The 23,092-nt window shown below is 32.7% G+C and overlaps 1 protein-coding gene and 2 long non-coding RNA genes across 4 annotated transcripts; 1 reads left to right on the top strand and 2 right to left on the bottom strand.

Moving 5' to 3' along the window:
* Positions 1–33: 33 nt before the first annotated feature.
* LOC111715695 (uncharacterized) lies at positions 34–383 on the bottom strand. The gene is made up of 2 exons (XR_002768290.1): positions 210–383; positions 34–119 (listed from the first exon to the last, which is right to left on the bottom strand). It is a non-coding gene; the product is annotated as an uncharacterized LOC111715695 (long non-coding RNA).
* A 294-nt stretch (positions 384–677) lies between these two features.
* LOC111715697 (uncharacterized) lies at positions 678–3,879 on the bottom strand. 2 transcript variants are annotated; one of them, XR_002768292.1, is made up of 3 exons: positions 3,305–3,879; positions 3,023–3,112; positions 678–829 (listed from the first exon to the last, which is right to left on the bottom strand). It is a non-coding gene; the product is annotated as an uncharacterized LOC111715697 (long non-coding RNA). The 2 variants fall into 2 exon arrangements; XR_002768291.1 differs by lacking the exon at positions 678–829 and adding an exon at positions 2,502–2,776.
* A 3,413-nt stretch (positions 3,880–7,292) lies between these two features.
* LOC111715696 (cyclic nucleotide-gated cation channel alpha-3) lies at positions 7,293–22,307 on the top strand (the record flags this gene model as incomplete). The annotated part of the gene is given in 5 exon segments (XM_023491055.1): positions 7,293–7,467; positions 17,710–17,824; positions 18,988–19,044; positions 19,850–19,900; positions 22,203–22,307. Coding segments are annotated over 5 exon segments (405 nt in total), but the record flags the coding sequence as incomplete, so codon positions are not given.
* Between the last annotated feature and the right edge of the window lie 785 nt (positions 22,308–23,092).

Here is a 23,092-nt window from a genome sequence, read left to right as displayed (position 1 = left end):
TGATTTGTTTTGGTTAAAAACAAAAAAATTTACCATTAGAATGCTCATAAAACGCCAAAATATGAGCTCTGAGTAGAACCCTGTGGGTTTCATTCCCATGCAGCAAGACACTTATAGTCCTGAAATGAAAAAGGTATTAAGGTTTGCGACAGTGGGGTGGGGTCCCAATCTTAATCTCAAAAACCTAAAGGTTCCCAAAAAGATCTCACCTGCTTAAACAATTTCCATCCCCTCTGACGTCTCGGACAAAAGCTTCTCCATCCTCAAACCTCTCTCTGAAGCACTCAGAAATCTTCATGTCTAAATATATATATATTATAATGTTGTCTGCTCAGCCCATAGTTAAAGTTTTTTTTTCTGTTGGGTGGTGAAGATTTTGTTGTTTTGAGAGGAGGGTTGCTTTTATGAACAACTAAAAAAAAATCTGAACAACGCACATCTCTACTATTTTTGTGACTTACCGATCCCTCTGGTTAAATACTGACATCCTTAGTCTAAAACAATTATAGAAGTTTAAAGTATTCTGTTATTTTCATCTTATTAATAACAGTTAATAAACTCAAAGTCTCAAACATATTCTGTCTGTTTGTCTCTTTGTTTGTATGCAATAATGAACATCCAAACGGTTGAATCGATCCCATGATATTTTTGTAGTTTTGACACCAAAACTTTGTTTTAGTTTGTTTAACAATGCATACAAAAAGAAAATGTTCACAATAAATATTAAAAATGCGAATATTCTCGTAATAAATATTGATTTCCGTCCAAAATTATAAATGCAAATTGTACCTAGCGTACTCATTCTGATATATTCTCTTTTTCTTACATTCTGAAAGAAAACACTCGTTCTGTGTTGTTGTATGAAAATGTTTTCACAAAGCATCAATCAATATAATAACATAAAATGATTTAAACTCTTAAAACTTTTACATGGTATTTAAAATATTTAAAGGCTGTGACCGGCAATTTTAGATGAAGAACCCGTAACATCTCGAAAAATATTAATAGCAACCGGTTGTATTTGTTAATGTAGACTTATATAATTGCCTAGGAGCAGGACATGAAGTTTGATTGTCAAAATCTCTTTCCGGAGACTTGGAACCTCTGAAAAGTACCTCCGTCGCCAAAGAATTTTTATCTTAGTCCTTGTTGGACAAAAGAAAAGTGGGATTTGTCAAAACAAAACATAAATAACTCCCCGTAGCACCCCAAAAAATAATTGCTTGAATTTGTTTTGTCCTCAATGTGGTAGATTATAATTTAAATAATATTTTCTCTTATCTTTTGCTCATATATTTTTAGTAAGGGCTAGTCACTTTTTGCATTTAAAAAAACGCACTTTTGACACGCAGTTATGACATCTAGAACTGAAGAGATTTTGACATTCGGACTTCATGTAAAATACTGAAATCTCAGTAGAACGCCCGTACTTTGCCGGTCAATTCCTTTTAAGCATGAAAATCAAAACTTCTTGTCAGTTAAGAATTAGACAAAAATAGACTCAGTATTGGATGCTGCAGCCTTTTAACAGTCGCACCTGAAAACACAAAAACAAACAATTATTTAAAAATAAATGAAAGCTAAATTTAGCTTTGATAAGAAAAAATGGATTAAACATTAAATCATTGATTTTGACACACAACAGATTGATTTGAATAGAAAAATCATTAACATTATAAATCAAAACATGAAAGACTTCTCTTGAAAGTTCTCAAAGTGAAATTAGACACAATTTTGTTGAAACAGTTATCTATAAAATCCCGATATAATCCTTAAATTAAGCCTAACGTTTAAAAAAGTGATCAGTCCCATTTCAAACTATTTTAATTGCTTTTTCACTCACAAATCTTCGTTATATTGTACTAAACAAGTGTTATTAGTAAAAGCAATGACCATAAATTGTATTCAGTCCCTTGTCCTAAGAATTTCGTCATTTGTTTTTTAAAAATCCTTGATCCTATGATTTAAATAAGCATTTTTGTCTATACAATCGCATATAAACGTAATCATAACATTACCATTTAGATTTCCATGAAAATCTTGATGAAATAGACCGAGCACAATTGCAAATATTATGTTTAGTTTAATATTAAAACCATATTTTAGGAAAATATGTTGTGGTTCGATCAACAAGAAGTATTTTTTAAAACAATACAAGGATGCTTAAAAGGTTAAAAAACCAATCCACATTTTTTTCAGAGACTTAATACTTCACCTGGTATGTTATTAATCATTATGACTTCTCAGCATCTATATCCATTAAGAAGAGTTTGGAGGAAACCTTCTATCAGGAATCTGCTGAATCCTGAACTAAAATACGAAGTTAAGCAACCAACTAATTATATTTCAGCCCCGTGTAAAAATGTTAGAAATTAATTTTAAAATTTTTTTTTACAGAATAAAGTGTGATTTGTCAAAACAAAACATAAATAACTCCCCGTAGTCCCCCAAAAAATAATTGTTTGAATTTTTTTTGTCCTCAATGTGGTAGATAATAATTTAAATAATATTTTCTCTTATCTTTGGCTCATATTTTTTTTATAAGGGCTAGTCAGTTGTTGCATTTAAAAAAATCACTTATTGACACGCAGTTTTGACATCAAGAACTGAAGAGATTTTGAAATTCGGACTTCATGTAAAATACTGAAATTTCAGTGGAACCCCCATACATTGCCGGTCAATTCCTTTTAAGCGTAAAAATAAAAACTTCTTGTCAGTAAAGAAGTAGACAAAAATGGACTCAGTAGAGGATGCTGCAGCCCTTTAACAGTCGCACCTGAAAACACAAAAACAAACAAATATTTAAAAATTAATGAAAGCTAAATTTACCTTTGATAAGAAAAAACGGATTAAACATTAAATCATTGATTTTGACACACAATAGATTGATTTGAATAGAAAACTCATTAACATTATAAATCAAAACATGAAAGACTTATGTTAAACACTTTTAATAAGGCTCAAAGTGATACAATGATGTTTAAAAAACCAATCCACATTTTATTCAGACTTAATACTTCACCTCGTATCATATTAATCATTATGACTTCTCAGCATCTATATCCATTAAGAACAGTTTGGAGGAAACCTTCTATGAGGAATCTGCTGAATCCTGAACGAAAATACTTAAGTTAAGCAAACAACTAATTATATTTCAGCCCCGTGTACAAATGTTAGAAATTAATTTCACAATTTTTTTTTACAGAAGATACGCCTTTTTGACAATGATAATGAACTGATTGCAATACATTTTGAGGGGGGTGGGTGAGTTAGAAAAACTCACTCTAATTAAGAATCTAAACACCTGCATCTAGTCTTCATGAAACAGAACCTGGTCAGCAACATAACCGTTATGAAGCATCCTGATTAGAATGAGTATGCATTTCTAAAAATATTCATCAGTCATAGCGTTTGTTACACACAAACAAACCAAAAACAAACAGTTTAGTCCCTTGAAGTTTTAAAATCAATAGTGGATATGTAACTGTAAATAAAACATTCAAGTCAGGTCAATCTATATGGTCACATCGGTCACATTAGAAGAATATTGAAGCAAGACTCCAGGGAGAGAAGGGGGGGGGGGGGAGAGGATTACGGTCAACCTTTGGCGGTGAAAATTTATATCGGCTGACACAAAGGGGGATGGGGGAATCATTTTATGACCCACCCCCCTATAAATCCCACAAATATTGTACATGACCTTAACATTATTTTTATCCAACAAAAGATATTTTTTGGTTAATTTTTTTCTCATTTTATTTAAACTATTCTTGTGTCATTTGAATTTTTGTCCAGCGAAATATTTGATATGATGATTGTTTTATCATTAAATATAAAAGTTTAACTTGAATGGGTCCGTTCTAATATAGATTTTGGCCCCAGCCAAAATATATTTATTCATTATTTACTAGTTTATGATTAGGTTAGCTTAAGACAATTACTCGGCCGAGCGCTGCGGCTGTGACAGACTAGGGGGGCCGAGCGCTGCGGCTAGGACAGGCTTATGGTCCGAGCGCCGCGGTTAGGACAAGCTAGGGGGCCGGGCGCTGCGGTCACATGATGAATTATATCCATGTATTACATATGAGATCCAGGGTACAGAATTTATAGGAGGGGGGGGGGGGCCCAAAAATCGTATATTAGAAAATTATCAAATTGCATATCTAACAGTACAAAGATTAAGCAATGTGAACTGCATGTAGTGACGTTGTTCTCAGTAGTAAGAATGCACAATAGTTCAGACTACCAATAGTTCAAAAATCAAACGGCAGTATAGTTCAAATGAACATTAACTACAGCCACACATGCCCATCATTCATTTAATTAGCGATAAATATCACGCAAATTATAACGTCATTTCAATTCGGCCGAAACAACATGTTTATATAATAAACAAACAAGTTGCGGCATTCTCTCAAACTTTTGCATTTAACCGAGGGCCCCGAAAACAAACAAAAAATCTAAATTTTTATAAATAAAAAAATAATTAACACTAAACTATAAAACAACGATGAAAATGTAGGAACATACAAATTTTTTTTTAACAAATGATTATCTAATTAGGTTTCAATGTGTCTTCAGTGCTATCTATCGATCATCATTCTATCTATCTATCTTTAAAAAAATTCACCAATAGGAGAAAAATAAAGAAATTTAGCGGCGATATCAAATGGACTGAATTACTACTAATCATACTAGGGTGAATTGTACATCAGACAAAAAATTTCTTATTCAAATGGAGCACCGTCTGCAAAGTATGTATAATCATATTGTAGGGCGGATCGCGATAGTTGTATCTCCCTTCTATTCCATACTCCTTGGTTTAAAAGTCGGCTTCCTATTCCAGAGTTATCTAAACGTTTATCACTGTGCCATCAAATGACGGCCTAATTAAATGAAACCTATGTAAAATATTTTAGATTTTTGAAAATATTTTACCTTTTGGCAAAAAAAAATCTGGACTGAGTGTTTTATGTCTCTCATTATAAAATAAAATATCATGTTACCATCTGGTTCTGGGTAATATATTGGTATGTTGTAGAGAATTCTATATATAGAAATGTTAAAGGAAATAGAACGGGATTTATTGAATGGAACTATAGTTTAGTGGATTAGTACATTATTTCATTATTTATTTTTAGAAATTCATAAATTCTGTTTTACTTTTATATTTTATCATGGTTAAAAAAACCTTAAAATACGTAAATAATAGAGCCACATAAAAAATTAGCTTTTCTAAATTTTCTAAAGGATTGTAAAATCGGCAACAAGATAGCAATGCTATATTCACAACGGTACCCATGAAACCTTTTTCTGATCAATTATGTGAAACATTTCGTCTTTTTCTAAGCTGAAAAGTGTTTCATAATAAAAAATTCCTGGATTCCTGCAGTGGAAATGCACAAGTCAGTTTTATAAAAGAACAAAAAGCACAAAAAAAGAGACAATTGTCCAACTTGTACTTTATCAGACCAAGCTTTTAACACTTAAGTCCATTTATTAGAGAAAGATGATTGCAGTCTAAAAGTTACTTTTAAAAACTAACTGTTAGATACATGTGTTTCATACTGTTGAAGGGTATTAAAATAAGTATATGACACCCCCCCCCTCCCCCGCCAACCATGAGTGTCCACAAAAAAATTAAGCCCAATCGGTCCAGCCGTTTAGCCGGCTATACGCAACATATATTGAATGTTTTATTTTAAAGATATTGTCCTTTCGACTTTATCTTTATAAAGCTCTAATGTAAAAAATAAGAAGAAATGATGCTGTTGGCTCTGTCTCTTTACTTAAACTAAAGAAACTTACACACTTCTAGGCCTGGCCAAAGTTTGTCGCAAACATCGTAGCAATCCTCATATTTGTTAACCTGAGCATACCTAGATAAACATGAGCTAAATAACATGAGTAAAACATGCATTGTGACTAGATTAACTATATGTCATTATATATCCATGTTAATCTTCTTAAAAAGTACATTCAACGTAAATTACGCTGAAAATATGTGTAGAGTTAGCTTAACTATGTTAAATCTACCCTCGCTAATCTTATAAATACATACATTAAACCCATTCAATGTACATATTTATATATTACTCCGTCATACCCATATTGTAATTGTTTAACTATGTTATTGTAGCCATGTTTGAGACATTGATTAATAGATCGCTATTGTCCAGTTTGTATAGCAAACAAGATCATGCCCAGGGTTAGTGGCATTAATAGTTCATAGGATTGTAGCCGTGTGGATTGTGTCCTGTTTGAGACATTGATCAATAGATCACAGTTGTTTGGTTGTCATAGCAAACAAGATCGCGCCCAGTTGTAGTGGCATTAATAGTTCACAGGATTGTAACCGTGTGTTGACATTGATAGTCAAGAGAATCTGAGCTGTACCTGGATAAATAATTGTTCGAGAAATTGTTCTGCAGTAGGCATTTACTATAAGATCACATCTAATTAAAGAAAATGAAAAAAAGGAATGGAAAAATAAAGATTTAAAAAGAATTTTAAGAAATATTTGCAAAATTTTATTAATTTTTAATTGGTTTAAAGGGAGGACAGTTAAGGAATATCTACAGGTGTTGAAAAATCAAGATCAATAATGAACAGCAAATAAAAAAAACCACTAGCTGAACTAAAACTTCATTTTACAGTAAAATTAAATGAATAGCTACTTGAAAAGCCTTTACTATCAGTTGATTTTTCCACAATTAACAAACGGAATCAAAGAAGTTCAAATATGGCCAGCCCTACAGACTAGTGTGTAAAATATATATCTATATAATAAAACAAGACATTATATTTCCCTATAGCCGGCCAAATGGCTGGACTGAATGGGCTGACAATTTTTTGTGGACACTCAAGGGTGGCTTGGGGGGTGTTATAGGCTAAAAAATCTAAATCTTTTTTCAAAATTTTTTTTTCAAATTTTTTTTCCACGGCCAACACCAGGCCCTCCAGCTAGTAGGTCTATAAAATAAAACAAGTCATTTATATATGTTCCCTATAGCCGGCCAAACGGCTGGACCGAATGGACTTACACTTTTTTGTGGACACTCATGGGTAGCCTGAGGGTGACATAGGCTAAAAGAAATCGTTTTCTCGATCTTTATTCATTTTTTCCACCTGCAACGCAGTGCCCTTTTCAGCTAGATAATTATATAACACTAGAGAATTCTGCCTCTTTCTAACAAAAGCAATTTAATTTCCCTGAAAGCTTGTATTATTAAACAACACAGTTATTATTCAGGCTTACACACTAAATCTAAGCTTTACATTTTCAGGAGAAACCCCGCAGCCAGTGCAGAATGCCGAGTATATTTTTGTAACTTTTGACTTCCTCGTGGGTGTACTCGTCTTTGCTTCTATCGTGGGAAATATTGGTTCTATGATTACAAATATGAACGCGGCACGCGCAGAGTTCCAGAACAGAATGGACGCCATCAAACAATATATGGAGTTCAGGTTAGTTTAAAGGGACTGTGTAGACTTAATTTCAAGTAATTAAGGATTAATTTGGGAAGCGGAATTATGAAACAGGGACAATGAAGAAATTGTGAGAATTCAACCTTATAGGAAAAAAATCATTATAGCATTTGCTACTCAGATAGGGACTCTAAGAGATCTGTTATCAATGGAGAACTATCACTTTTGTGAGGGGAGGGGAGGGAGGGACACATTTTTTCTTTTCTTCTAGTGTCTTTTCATGTAGTTCCTAGTGCCTGTTAGTCCCTGGCTTATAGTCATATTCACGCTGCATGTAAATCCCCTTTTACTGTCCAGAGCAGGTTTTGTATTTCATCATTCAACTAGTCATATTTGTCCACTATATAGTCCCAGTCCCTTAATTGTAGGTCTTTGCAGTCCTAAGTTAAGTAAGTAGTTCCTGGCAGTACTTGACGATCTTTCGTCTGTCCATCCATAACACCAATACTTAATATACTACTTTCTGATCGAAGTCCCTCTGTCCTTGTTTTTCCTCTTATAGTCTGCGAAAGTCCTAATAGTCCCATATAATCCTTATTATATTTCTTGTTATTCTTCAATTAGGATGTCAGGTTTTGTGTAACATTGAATAATATATATATTGAAATACTCAAGAGAAGTAATTCATATATATAAAAGTTTTTTGAGATAAAATCAAGAAAATAGTTAGAAATTCTGTTAGAAATGATGCGCGAAGTGCAACAGAAAAATTTTGTTATTTTTTTTTAATTTGTAAAATGTGTTGAAAGTTGGTCCACAATCATGATCATGCTTGAATCAAGTTAGTGGGGAAGGGCGAGAGATGGGGGCAAAATATGCTGAGGGGGGAAACTTGGTTCGCCCCCCCCCCCTAGTTTCGCCACTGATGCATTTAGGGAAGTAAGTTTAAATACGTCTACATTCATTAGTTGTTACAGAATTCTAACTTTTACTTCAATTAACTGAAATAGAATCTTGATTAAATGTTCAGAAAGGAATTGAGTTTTTGGCACAAACTCAAATTTTCTGATCCCAATATCTTTGCAATCTGATGGTGCAAACCTTTGATATTTCAAACTTAGATTATTTTATCTATAAGTATTAATAGTTTGAAATATCTAAGGTCTACGACATTGTGTTCCAAAGATATAGAGATTAGAAAATCAGAGTTTGTGGCAAAAACTCAATTCCTTTTTAAAAGAATATGAGTTTGCAAAATGCGAACATTTTTCTAACATTTTTCTGGAGAATTTTTCCTACAAATCCTTTTTGTTAATTAATGCAGTGTTTATCTAGAGAATTGTTGATAATAATAATATGTTTTTATAATGATGTTTGTAGGGGTTTTCTTCGTGATAATAACAATATTTTTATATGTATTAATTAATAATCCATTCTTAATGATGACAGGGGAAACCATAAGATATATTTATTATTTTCAACACGCATATAATATAGAATCTTCAATCAAATTCATCACTTTGGATGCTTTAATAATCAAAGTATCAAAAATGTAATTTGAAAGCATCAAAATCAACATTCGAAAGCATCAAAAGCAACAAGCAATCACATTTGATGCCTTGCTCATTCTTTTTAAAGAATTTATTAAGTTTTCAGTCAAATTATGACTTAATGAGTTAAGAATATGGAAGCATTGCTTATTCCTTTGCTTTTCAGATGGATTTACACCGCAAATTTTTCCTCATCGGTTGTGAAACCAGACGAAACAAATCCTTCATATTTCTGATTAAACCCCATTTTTGATGCTTTTAAGAAAAACCTGAGAAAGGCCAAGTTTTGGCGAGAAATGAAGCACCTTTAGAGATTTCAACGTTTTGATTTTTCTAGATTTTAGTGTTCATCAAAAGATAAACGTTTGAAACGTTACGTTGCAAATTATGACATTTTATGGCAAAGGGTAACGTTACGTAATGAATTTTCTGCACTTGAATATCTTATACAACGTTAAGCTTTAGTAAATTTTAGTGAAACAACAGTAAACTCCGTTACCCTTTTACATGTCCTGTTTTAAAAAACTTTCCCAACGTTGCGTTAAAGCTTCAGTAATATAACCACAACTTTTTAACGTTCCGCTTTCGTGCAAGGTAAATGTTTTCAGAAACCTTACACTTTCACTTGTTTTGAAAACTAAAAGGTGACGAAGGTTTTGCTTTAATAAAACGTCATTGGGGCATAGTTCTGCATGTTGCAATGAGTTTCAGAGCAAAGAATATTTTTTGTTAACGTTACGTTTTATCTTAACTTACCCAATATAAACTCTTTTAGTTACGTTTAGAAATTTTACTAAGATGAAACTTTTCTTACGTTACGATTTATTGTGAAAACTTTTTTCTGTTACACTATTTTAGAACTGGAAATAAAAACTGATTATTCTTTTTGTTTCTAAGAAAGATATGAAAACATATTCTTTCTATACGTTACGCTGCATTAAAATGTTCAGGCCTTATTGTTTCTTAATTTAGACTTCATTAAAAATAATATTGTTTCTAAATGAAAGCATTACAAGACTTTTTCCGTGATAATTGTATTCCTACTTTCGTATTTTCTTCCTAAACATGAACCATGCAAAAAAATTAGTGTCGTTAATGCCTTTTTTACTTACCCTGTATGTTGCTGTTGCATTGTTAACCTTTTTAGAGAATGTGTAGAAGAATGCAGCAATAAAAAGTTTTTATAATATTATTATTTAAACAGTTTTTAAAATTTGTGAATGAAAGTTTTTAGCATTAGACTTTCAACTCAAGGGTGTGTCTTAAAGGGACTAGACCTTCCATTTATGGAGTGGCATGTCCGGCTTACATTTACAAGATAGGAAAACGCTGGTATCAGATAAAGTTATGTACGTTACCATTGGGAATCTAGCATGGCCCTCTTTAAATGGAGGATCACTTGAAATTATCATCGTGTATTTTACGAGCTTAAAAAATAGACATATTTTGGGACACTTCATAAAATGAGTTAAAATTTGGCAGAGCAAAGCACTTGTGCATGTGGAACAGTAGTTCTAAATTATTTTACGCTAATTTAAGGTTATTTTTTTCTTTTTTTTTACTCAATGCAAACTGACCCTCCGGTGGATGTTCTTCTATCTAACAAAAATTCATAGTTTGAAATATCTAAGGTCTACAACATTGGGTAGCAAAGATATAGGGATTAGAAATATAAGTGACAACAACTCAATTCCTTTAGACTTTCTTCTCTATCAAAATTCATAGTTTGAAATATCAAAAGTCTACAACACCAGCTTGCAAAGATATAGAGATTAGACAAATTACAATTTTTTTATGTTACTGACAAAGTGAGTAAAAAAGAGACATAAGCTTTAGATTACAAATGCAAATGCAAAAAAAATTTTACAAATCGATTAAAAAGTTAGTTTTCTATTCTATTCTAAAGTTTAATAAAAATCTATTGATGAGCAAAACATAACACGCATTTTCCAATTAATAAAATATTTTTGCATTTTAGTAAGTATCTACATTTCTAAATTTTTCAACCTAAAACATGAACCTTGCCAACTGAAGTAGTGATTTCAATTAGTCAAATAAATATGAAACACAGCAATTGTGTACACAGACCCGTTCCACTTAATAAGTTGATTTTTTTGCTATTAGTAAATCATTTGCTTTATAACAGAAAATTAATGTGTAAAATTTCTTAAAGTATGTTTTAATGGGTTTCATTAAACAATGGCTAATCAAAAACCTTTAATGTCCAAGAAACATTTATAAGATTTGAATTTTCACTAATTGCATGTTACAAAAAAACACTTTAGAAAGGAACTGAGCTTTTGTCAAATAAACCTACATCTTTCCAACCGAATGGGTTAAACCTTTGATATTTCAATATTAAAGGTCTACGACATCGGGTTGCAAAGATATAGTAAACGAAAATTAGAGTTTGTGGCATAAACTCATTGCCTTTAAACTTGAAATGAAAAACCATTAGCCTTTGTTGTCATATTCATTAGTCAACTCCTAAGTTTCCTAAGTTGATAGATTAGAGACATATATATATATATATAACGTTAGACTAATCAATTTGGAGAAAAGTTAGGAAACGTTAAGATTTACAAAATTTAGTTTTTTAATGTTATACGTTACATTATTGAAATTTATACTCTGTATAAAAAAACCTTTGTTTCCTGATTATTAAATTAATAACCTATTCCTGAAACGTTAAACTTTTCATTATATTATTAGGGAAAATGTTTTAACACGTTTTCATAAATTGAAAGGCATTTTCAGTTATACAACGTTACACTTTTCATAAGTTTAACTTTGAAATAGAAATCCTTTCGTTACGATATGCAATCAAATTACAATTCATTTATCAAACGTTAGACTTTCAAGCTTTCCATGGAAACAAAACGACGTTTCTTAACGTTATGGTCAAACATATTGTAGATATTAGAAATATAACGTTACGTTACCACAAAACACTAACGTTTGGGGTATGTTCCTCTAACGTTAATGCTTAACGTTAACGTTCAACGTTCACGTTATATAGAATATATCCAAACGTTTCATATTATTGTAACGTAACGTACAAAAACGTACATTTTACGTTACGTTACACTATCGTTGACATCTCTAGCAGGTGCAGTACTTTCCCCCCCCACTCCCCACCCTCCCTCCTTTTTTGGATATAATGGCTTAGGATATCAAAATTGCCAAATTTCTTAATAGTAAGTTTTGACATGTACTCATGTTTCATTGCTGAAAATGGCAAATAGTCAATGGCCTGGGGAAATCTTAATTTGAAAAAAAAACATGCTTACATTGACATTCTTTTTGACGATGCAAAAAGACAATGGGACTTAGAATCTGTCTTGAACATTATCAAGCCTTAAAGAAGAACTGAGATATATTTGTGACTTAAGTTACAATGATATCTTTAAATATCTAAAGTCACAATCGTATCAAAGTCAAACTCTTGAACAAAATTGAACAAGAAAAATGCGACTTAGAAATTGTTGTGACCTATAGTTTGAGACTTAGGAAGTAAGTGTCTTTGACATAATTTTGTCTCCAAAAACAGGCTGAGACATATTTGTAACTTTTGCTTGTTACTGATGTGTGTTAGACCTAGGGATGGTAACGTTTTCATTTTTTTGAAAAACGTTTCGTTATGAAAACTACGACAAAAAATCGAATCGAAACGATCGTTTTTAAAAATGATCGTTTTTTTAAAAAGTTCGTTTTTTTAAAATGGTCGTTTTTAAAACGAATGTTTTAAATAACGATCATTATTAAAAACTATCGTTTTTCAAAACGATCGTTTTAATGAAAATTGTCGTTTCGTTAACGACGACCCTTCGTTAAAGATCGTTAACGACGACCCTTCGTTAACGATCGTTAACGACGACCCATCGTTAACGATCGTTAACGAAGAGAGGAAACTGACCTGAAGGCCATCTTTACTTATCATTGAGTAGTTGTTATGAAAATATCAAGAAGTTTTAGCTCCCCCACAACTTTTTAACTTCATGTATAACGACATTCAATAAAGCTCCATCTAATTTTTTTTTACAAAACGATCGTTTTCAAAAACGATTAACAACCCTATGACCCCTGATATTTTTTACATGGTTTCTCTGTAATATTGACTCTGATTTCTAGTACAGACACAATTGTGGAAATTTTGAGATTTAATGTCAGGAAAAACGACGATATCTTCCACACAATTATTCAGATGTATAAAAGTTTAAATGGAGGGTCAAATAAAATTACAATGATATTCCCTTGAAATATCTTCTTCCCATGCTCTGTAATAATTTTTGGTGTAATCATGATTCCTTTGTATTGAGAAGATTAAAAACCAAATATATATATATTTATACATATATATCAAGTTTCTCAGAGATTGTCAATCTGTCCCAAATATTAATACAAACATGGCATATATAGTTCTTACTTTCTCCAGAGCTAGATCTCAAACTTTCTAACTATCTAGCTACAGGGTGGTCTTTCTAAAATTTATAAAATTTATTTCCAATTTAATTAAATTTTAGAAAAATGCTCCAAATTTGGGTCCCCCTTTTATTGGTTAAACCGCAATCATTACAAAAGAAAACTACATAGTTTTCGCTGATGGAACATTGATTTCCAAAAAATTAAAAATTAAATTTTTTGGAAACAAAGTTTTAAATTTCGATAAACACCCTGTGGTCATCTGACGTCCAGTACAATAAACTTGATCCTTACACCCAGATAAACCTAATGTATAAATAGAAGTGTAAGATGACCCTCTTGCATCAACTGGGTTTAATGAAAACCATTTGAGATCCAAGGTCTCACGCAAACAAAGATGAGAATTTTGCCAATTACTTCTTAAATACTTAATCTGTAAACAAGAGCCTCATTGTTTTAAAATGTATATGCCTAGGGCTACAAAAAACAGTGAGAGAGAGTTAGTGAGCTAGAATAACAAGGCGTTGCTACACTTTCAAGTTGACCCAGTCTTGAAAATTGATGCCACTTTGTATAGCTGTCTGGTCTCTCTGCAACACCTGATAACCCCCCCCCCCCCAACACTTACTTTCCGATATCTTGTAATTTGAAGAAACCATTTATAGGTTTCAAACTAGTCTCGAGGGGTCTTCTTTATAGAAGGAGCCAGAGAGATCCAACGGTGTGACATCAAATGAATTTATTTTTATGGTCCATAAAATGGATAAAAGATAGTTGGAATCGGATATTTGTTCAGGGCCTAGAATGACTGCAAGAATACCATTTACTGGTATTAAGAAGTGGTTGAGAGGGTTTGGTGCATCTATGTAGGTTACCGGGTTTCCAGCAAATAAAAACATGCATAAATTTTCTTTTGTATTTTCAAAATTTTTGCTCTCCAAGACTGCATTAGAAGTTTATTATGTGATAATTATGCAGTAAACTGTTTTGTTTCAAAAGTCATCAAAGTAAAATTTCACATTTTTTGTGAAAATGAATTAAGTAAAAAATGGGAAAAAGATGCAAAATTTTGCAAAAAATATTTATGCTCTAAAATAGCTTAGCATTAGAAGTTTATTATATCATAATTATGCAGTAAAATATATTATTTCAAAAGAAGTACAATTCAAAAACTCTGGACTTTAAGCAGTGTAATGGATATATACTTTTAAATCAGAATTTAATTACATTTTCTTATAGTTTTTTTTATTCAGTCTATCTGAACTTACTCATTCTTTTAAACTGGTATCCTTTCTCTTCTGCATTTATTGCATAAAAATATGAATTTAAATATTTCAACTATAATTTTTTTAACAATAAAATTATAGCATAAGGAGCACTGTTTGGGAATACATTTTAATCCTTGGGATTAACCATTACTTATCGAAACATAACAGTGTCACGTGGATTTAACGGTTCTGTCAATATTTCAGAAAGCTGTGACTTCCGACCACAATTTGACCCCTTATACAAAATTTTATCTCCTTTTTTTGTTGGCATATACATTTTGAATGAAAAGTATAAAATAAACAAATCTGTAAGTTTAAAGATTGTTGAAATATAGACGAAAACACGTTTGATTTCAAATAAACGAAACAGGATGCTTCTCTTAGTGGTTAGTTCAGTGTGGTGTAGTAGCCATTCATATTTTGAAGACTTTTTCATTGAAGATTTTAACAATAGTTGGCAATTCAGAGTTTTCAATTTTCACTGAAACAACTAAAGGTATCCATTTAGTTTTAATTAGATTAAGGTTGAACAAATATGCAACAAATGAAAGGAAACTTGTCTCCAATCCAAGTTGAGGATTTAGTTTGCTTATAAGCTTATGGGGGCTTATGGCAAAAAATAAGCGCTTTTGATCGCTACTAATCTTAAATTCCGTCTGTTGCGTCTATCAGGAGAAAATTGTTAAAAACGACGTATACCGATGAACTTACTGTCCATACAAATTGAGAAAGTTGCAACATACGACTAGGATCGTAGAAAAATCAATTTGATATCAAACAAATCGTTGAAATATTAAAATCTTTCGACATCGATTATTTTTCGACGCATTCGATTTTAGTTAATGTTTCATAATGTTTGTTATTTGTTTATATGCAATGCACTTCAAACGACGTTTTTTCCGCTAGGTGTCTCTGCCACGTGAAATCATTCAAAGCATCAAAAGCAGAGACACCAGGCGGCCAACTATTTCGGCGTTTTAAGTGCATAACAAATACAAATATTATGAAATATCAACTATATAGCAATGCGTCGAAAAATAATCGATGACTGTAGGTTGTCATATCTGAATGATTTGTTTGAAATTAAATGGATTTTTTTACGATCCGAGTCGTATGTTGCAACTTTCTCAATTTGTATGGATGTTACGTCCTTCAGTATAAGTCATTTTTAACAATTTTCTCCTTATAGACTTAACAGATAGAAGTAAGATTAGTAGCGATCAAAAGCCCTTATTTTTTGCCGTAAGCCTATACCCCCTTTCATTTTTCGCGAACACTCCCTTTAGTAGCTTGAATTTGAGTCCCTGCGTATCATTTAGAGCCAGGTGGGTTGTGTCCCATGGTTGACTCTGACAGTGGACAGATTGTACCTGGATAGATACGGTTCGAGAAATTGTTATGAAGTAGGTCTTTTCTACACACATTATTTAGTTTTAATCTCACTGACCTACCAGGTATGTCCACAAAGGGTATCTGCGCTGAGGATAAAAAGGGAGGGGAGGCCTAGCTTGTAGGGACAATTAGGGTCTTCTAGAAGGAGGGGGAAAAAAGGGTATAGATAAAAAGGGAGGGGAGGCCTAGTCTGTAGGGACAATTAGGGTCTTCCCAAAAAGGGAGGGGGGAAGGAAAGGCTTGGCTTACAATTCAAGCAAGTAATNTTACTCTTCTTGGCAACCTTCTCTTCACTTTTCTTCTTTATCTTACACAATTTTATTTCAACCCAAACATCAAAAGACCTAAATTTCAGTTTCTATTTGTTCAAAGGTTTTTGAAAATTGGTTTGTCAGTTTCTAAAACAACATCCTTGCGGTGATCTGATTTGCTTTTGAAAGGTTTAGATAATTAAATTAGAACATTACTGATTATAAAGGTATAAAGGGACTAGAGACGTATTTTTCAATGACACCTTAATTACATGAATGGCAAATCTGAGTCTCAATGGTCCCCTTCAAACAATGAGGAAGATATCATCGTTTTTCTATCTAAAATTGTTTAGAATTCTGTAATTTTCCTTCATTGTTTCTGAAGAATAAATTCGCAATAGTCTTAAAGAGAAGCTATGATAAAAATAATTGATTCTTAGGTTTAAATATATCACAATCATTGTTGACCAATGATCAGTAAAAGTTTCATTTCTATGAAGGTTGGAGAGTGGATTAATGGTTTGATTCTAAGATGGTTGGAGAGTAATTAAATGGTTCAATTCTAGAAAGGTTGGAAAGTAATTAAATAGTTTGATTCTAGGAAGATTGGAGAGTAATTAAATGGTTTAATTCTAGGAAGGTTGGAGAGTAATTAAATGGTTCAATTCTAGGATGGTTGGAGAGTAATTAAATGGTTTAGTTCTTGGAAGATTGGAGAGTAATTAAATGGTTTGATTCTAGGATGGTTGGAGATGGTTTAAGTCTAGGAAAGTTGAAGCGTAATTAAATGGTTTAATTCTAGGAAGATTGGAGAGTAATTAAATGTTTCAATTCTAGGAAGGTTGAAGAGTAATTAAATTGTTTAATTCTAGGATGGTTGGAGAGTAAATAAATGGTTTAATTCTATGAAGGTTGGAGAGTAATTAAATGGTTTAATTCTAGGAAAGTTGGAGAGTAATTAAATGGTATAATTTTAGGAGCGTTGGAGAGTAATTAAATGGTTGAATTCTAGGATGGTTGGAGAGTTATTAAATGGTTTAATTCTAGGATGGTTGGAAAGTAATTGAATGGTTTAATTCTAGGATTGGTTGAAGAGTAATTAAATGGTTTAATTCTAGGAAGGTTGGAGAGTAATTAAATGGTTTAATTTTAGGAAGGTTGAAGAGTAATTAAATGGTTTAATTCTAGGAAGGTTGGAGAGTAATCAAATGGTTTATTTCTAGGAAGGTTGGAGAGTAATTAAATGGTTTGATTCTGGGAAGGTTGAAGAGTAATTAAATGGTTTAATTCTAGGAAGGTTGGAGAGTAATTAAATGGTTTAATTCTAGGAAGGTTGGAGAGTGATTACATGGTTTAATTCTAGGAAGGTTGGAGAGTGATTACATGGTTTAATTCTAGGAAGGTTGGTGGAAAACTAGAGAGCAGAGTGATTAAATGGTTTGATTATCTCTGGGCGAATAAGAACTCAATGGATGAGGAGATGGTTCTAAATATGCTACCTGAGAAACTCAAGGTTAGATTTAGGGTTTCCAATCGGAATTCTGTTGCAACTGTTCTCGAGTTGCCCGGAGTTTCAAGGCTCACAATTAAAATCCACTTGCGAAGAAAACTCTAGTAAAATTTTAATGTATATTTTGATAAGTAAAAAAATTATATGATTTTACGCGCATATTTGTCTTTATTTGATTTAATTGTTTGTCAACCATCGGTTATTTAAAGGGACCGTTCACTTATTTGGGTGATTTCAGGGTAAACTAAACAGCCTTTCCAATCAAATTCTGAACGAAAAATCTGCTTTTTCTCCGGCCACAGTTGTCTTTGAAAAGTAAGACTATTACCAGTCAAGAGCGAATAGGCTGCTTAGTTTACCCTGAAATTACCCAAATAAGTAAATGGTTCCTTTAAGGTTCAACAAAAAAGGTTGAGTCCAATCTGTTTCTACGATAATTTGACATTTTACAGAGAGACATTTGAGTTGCATGTTAATAACTACAGTAGTTTTCTCTTTATATTATAAAATATATATATACGGAGTTTGTAAATTAAATGTTTCACACCAATTTATCTCGTAAAATAATCCAGACAAGTTTTTAGGAACAATTCAGTTAAAAGTTACAAACTCTTTGGTTTTCTGGTTAAAGAGGCTGTAATCGTAATTCAAGTGACATTCCACTATAGTTCCAGCAGAAGTAAATATTTCCATTTACTGATAGCTCCAATTGAAGGATTCATAACTCCTATAATTGAATAATGCGATAGATAAAAAGATAGCTGCTACCGCAATACTATTTCTATTGGTTCAGAATAACAACAAACACATGACTGAACCCTGATTGGATGAGGCGCTAATTCATACAGGAGTGATTCTGTGCAAAGATGTTAAAGCTGAATAATATTGTGGAAGATATTGTCAATTTCTAGGTTCAAAAATATGTGTTTGATTAAACGTTGGCTTTGCTGCAGCAGAACGGCGCAATTCGCTTTTGAAGTGAAACCACAGTTCAAAATAGTTAGTTTTCATAATTATAAATCCGGATATCTAGTTCATACTTGATCAGGCTGATTTTATAACTGAACCGTGTAAATCGGGCTTAGCTATCTTTGAATTGAGGGTCACTTGAAATTACGTTTACAGTCCCTTAAACGTCACTCAAAAACGTTTACCCTCTTGTTTAGGCTGAGATAGCACTCCATGTGCACCTAGAGACCCTGCAGAAGGTTAAAATATTCCAGGTAGAGTTTCCATTCGCAAAATGCGAAATTATGGCTCAAATATTTATCCTTAGCAGCCTTACATATCTGTTGCAAATTCAAGATTTATCTTCTTTCATGCCACTGCATTAAATCGCATCTTTTTCCAGCATCTCTGTTGTCAAGGTTATCAGAAGAATGATACGAATTGTTCTTATCATAATATATATATAATATTTGGACGTACAGCAATTGTGCATTTTCTCAAAGGCTACATTTTGATAATTATCAACTGAACTTATTTTTTATCAGTATAAAATGGACCGTAAAGGAAAAATGAAAGGGGGTATAGGCTGAAAGCTAATCAATATAGCTCTTGATTACGACCCATGAAAGTTATATCAGATGTTCCTGTCTCGAGAAATTGATATAAAACTGTGTCAAATTTATACAAAAATTCATTTATATATATACAATTTTGTATGGAAATAGTAAGTTTAAACAGATTATATTCAGCAAATATGCAACCAATCTGAAAACGAAGATATCCCAAAGAAACCTAATTTTTATGTAACTTAGGTTTTCTCCAATTATTATTTTATAATTTTTATTTTTAATTTTTATTGATATAATTGATAATATTATTTATAAGGATGTATTACGTCACCTGAACTCCCACCAATGGTAGTGCAGTATAGTGGTCACATGTCTGAATATGATCTATTTAAATCTATAACACCTTTCATTTTTCCTTTACAGACCCTTTAAAGGCAATTTTTAACAAAATTTAACCAAACTTTCAAGAAATAGATTAAAAATATGTTACACATGGAAACACTTATTTCAGGATTGTGAGAAGGGTCTGCTAACAGATCTAGTCCTGAAACTCAAGCTCCAGGTATATATGATAACCCAGGATAAATGAATTTATTGATTGATAAAATAATTGAGTTCCTGAATCTGATGGATAAATTGATTACTTGATTAGTTGATTGAATGAATAAATGTTTAGTTAATATTTTGTAAGTGATTAATTGGTTGATTTTTTGTCGGAAGATGATCCCTGTGTTTTAGTCAGAACAGAACATGGCGGAGAGATCTAAGCAATTCAGCTGATTCAAGAGTTTCCACATTCTTGATAAATTTATATAAAATTTTTAGAGTTATTTAATAAACTAAAGACGTTGAACGTACTTTATCGTTATTTGAGCATAGATGAATTGGTGACCCCAAGCTCCTTTTCCTATAACTTCCGACTGAACTGTTTTTTCCCACTATAGAAGTGTTAAGCTTCATGCTCAAGTGATAATGTCTGAAATCGGTGAAAATGTTTTGCCCATCTGAGTTCAGCTCTTAGGACCTTCTGAACACAGTGTCTGTCAAAGTGCATGCATTTTTGAACTGATTCCGCTGAGGCACAGTTCATTCAAACTAAAGCACAGTTTGCTCTAAAGTTCTACTTCTGTGATTCATCCTTCAACCAAGAGACTGCAAACCAGGTTCTAGATACCGTTAAATCTTCTCACTCTGATGAACCTTGTGAAGCCCTAAAGAGACTTTGCTGAAGCTGTTTGCCCTCAATGATTTCCTGATATGCAAGGCTATTTCCAACCTGCCCTTGTATGGCAACATAAAGTCTTCTTAGCTCAGGTCAAGTATGTTAGCCCTCCTCCCCATTGGTCAAAAACAGTGTTTTTTCCTCTGTGGAGCTTTCCTGCAGCTGCGGAGCTGCAGATTTCAACTCGGTTTCTCACCTACCGGACCTCTGGTCTTGCTTGGTCTTCGTTCTGTTCCAAAGTAAGATAGTGGTTTCTCAGTCTCAGAGGCTATATATGGAGCTGCTCTCGCCATACCTGGAGAACTCCTAGACAGAACAGAATTGCCCAGCTCCCAGTTTCTCAGCAAGATGGAAAAAGCAATAATAGGTTTTTCTATTTCTCTGCCTCTTAATGCTTAACCCTTATCTCTGTCTGAGCTTCCTGCCTCTCTGAAGAATTCATAGTTTCTGTTTGTCCATGAAGCCAACCTTCCCTTGAATCCTTTATACCTTGGTCCTTACCTGGATGTTGGAACAAGTGGAACAAGTTTTTCCACCACTTCACAAGAAAAAACTTGTTTTAAAGGATCTTGCTTTTTATCTGAACTCTGTATTGCATTGAACTAGCTGAGAAGATCTTGCTTTCCTTTTTCCAAACTCTATATTAAATTGTTTAATCATGAGTTGCATCTGACTAAGCAAANGCCGGGGAGGGGGAACATCTTTGAAGCCCCCATCTCTAATATCAAGAGATTTGCCTTTCAACTTTTCTTGTTCTTTTTTATTTTTTCTTCTTGCTTCTTGTTTTTGGTTTCTACAATTTAAAGCTCTCCAAATAGTTTTTTGGGAATTAAGTTGTGGAGCAGGTAGGGGAGAGATAAGGAGGTTTGTAGGAGGAAGGATATAAGGGATTGCTCCCTTTTTCCCTTCAAGTTATAATCTTGCAGACTTAAGCGGAATTTTAAGGAAATAACTGCACCCCTTTTGCAAAATTGGGAGTTGTAAGCCTTAAAGCCCCATTGAGAGGAATGTTCCTCAGCAGTCTAGTCCTCACAGCTGGTCGAGTAAAAAACCAGTATCATTGTGCATGGCTTGTTTACCCATCAGGAGTTAAACTCCTTCTTTCAGCAGCACCAGGCTGAAGATTATTCTATATTACATTAGTAGGATAAGACATGTGTGCAACTAAATGCAGAGCTCCCCCAAATTGTAAAGCCAAGACCACTTTGAGAGAGGTCTGTTCTCTTCTGAGGACGGTAAGCAACTGCGATAAATATATATAGATTGTTTAAAGTTAGTTAATAAACTATAGACGTTGAACTTTGTCATTATTTGAGAATAGCCAAAATTATTCAATTAATTGATTGATTGACTAGGTGTTTGAATGCATAAGTGATTGTTTGATTAGTTGATCAACAGGTATTTGGAAATGTACATATTATCAAACAGGAAAAACTAGATTGAATGATTGATAATTGATGGATTGGTTGGCTGATTCATTTAACTATTTATTGATTGATTGATTGAGTGATTGTCATGTATTCTCCCCTGGTGACTATGTATGTTGAAGGGAATATTGGAAAGGAATATTATTATTAAACAAGGAAAACTAGATTGATTAATTGCAAATAATTGATTAATTGATTGATCGGTGAATTTCTAGGTATTCTCCCCTGGTGACTATGTATGTCGGAAAGGGGATGTTGGAAAAGAAATGTATATTATTAAACGAGGAAAACTAGATGTTGTTGCAGATGATGGACTCAAGGTTAGAATTTATATCCTCATTTTTTTCATTAATTTTCTATACTTTTTGAAATTGAGTTGGTGAAAGGCATGTCCATAACGTAATGTACATTTTTGGTAGAATTCTTTAATTATCATCATTTTATATTGTATCTATCCCACACATTTAACTTTTTGGTTCATGATTTTTTGCTATGTATGATGTCCAAATTGTTTTTGAAATTCAAAACTCTAGATCATTAAGGAGCTTAGTTTTGATCCTCTAAGAGCTAAGCTTTGATCCTCTAAGAACTAAGCTTTGATCCTCAAAGAGCTAAGTTTTGATCCTCTTAAGATCGAAGTTGTGATCCTCTAAGAGTTAAATTTTGATCCTTTAAAGCTAAGTTTTTATTCTATAAGAGCTAAGTTTTATTATAAAAGAGCTAAGTTTTGATTCTTTAAGAGCTAAGCTACATTAACCCATTAGTGACGAGACAAATAATTCTTTCTGATCTTGCTGAAATTCACAGGGTTAACTCATTATACTGTCCATAGAGTAGATTTAAAGTTTCAATTTTTTTCAATGAAGGGTTGTGTAGATACAAAACCCGGCACATTTTGTCCGTCTCGGCATTGGTCAAAATTGACAGCCGGTCAATTTTGACTGCACCCTATAGACGATACTCGGCATATCTAAAGGAAGGGCGGGAATGAAACAGGACAACATTTGGTTTAAAAATGAAGGCGCTAAAAAATAAAAACCTTACCCGGTCAAAATTGACTGTCTCGTCACTAATGGGTTAAGCATGATTTTGTGTCAAATCAATG

Source organism: Eurytemora carolleeae, unplaced genomic scaffold, assembly GCF_000591075.1.
Source record: "Eurytemora carolleeae unplaced genomic scaffold, Eaff_2.0 scaffold1850, whole genome shotgun sequence".
NCBI classification, from domain to species: Eukaryota; Metazoa; Arthropoda; class Copepoda; order Calanoida; family Temoridae; genus Eurytemora; species Eurytemora carolleeae.
This window is presented reverse-complemented; position numbering and strand designations above follow the sequence as displayed.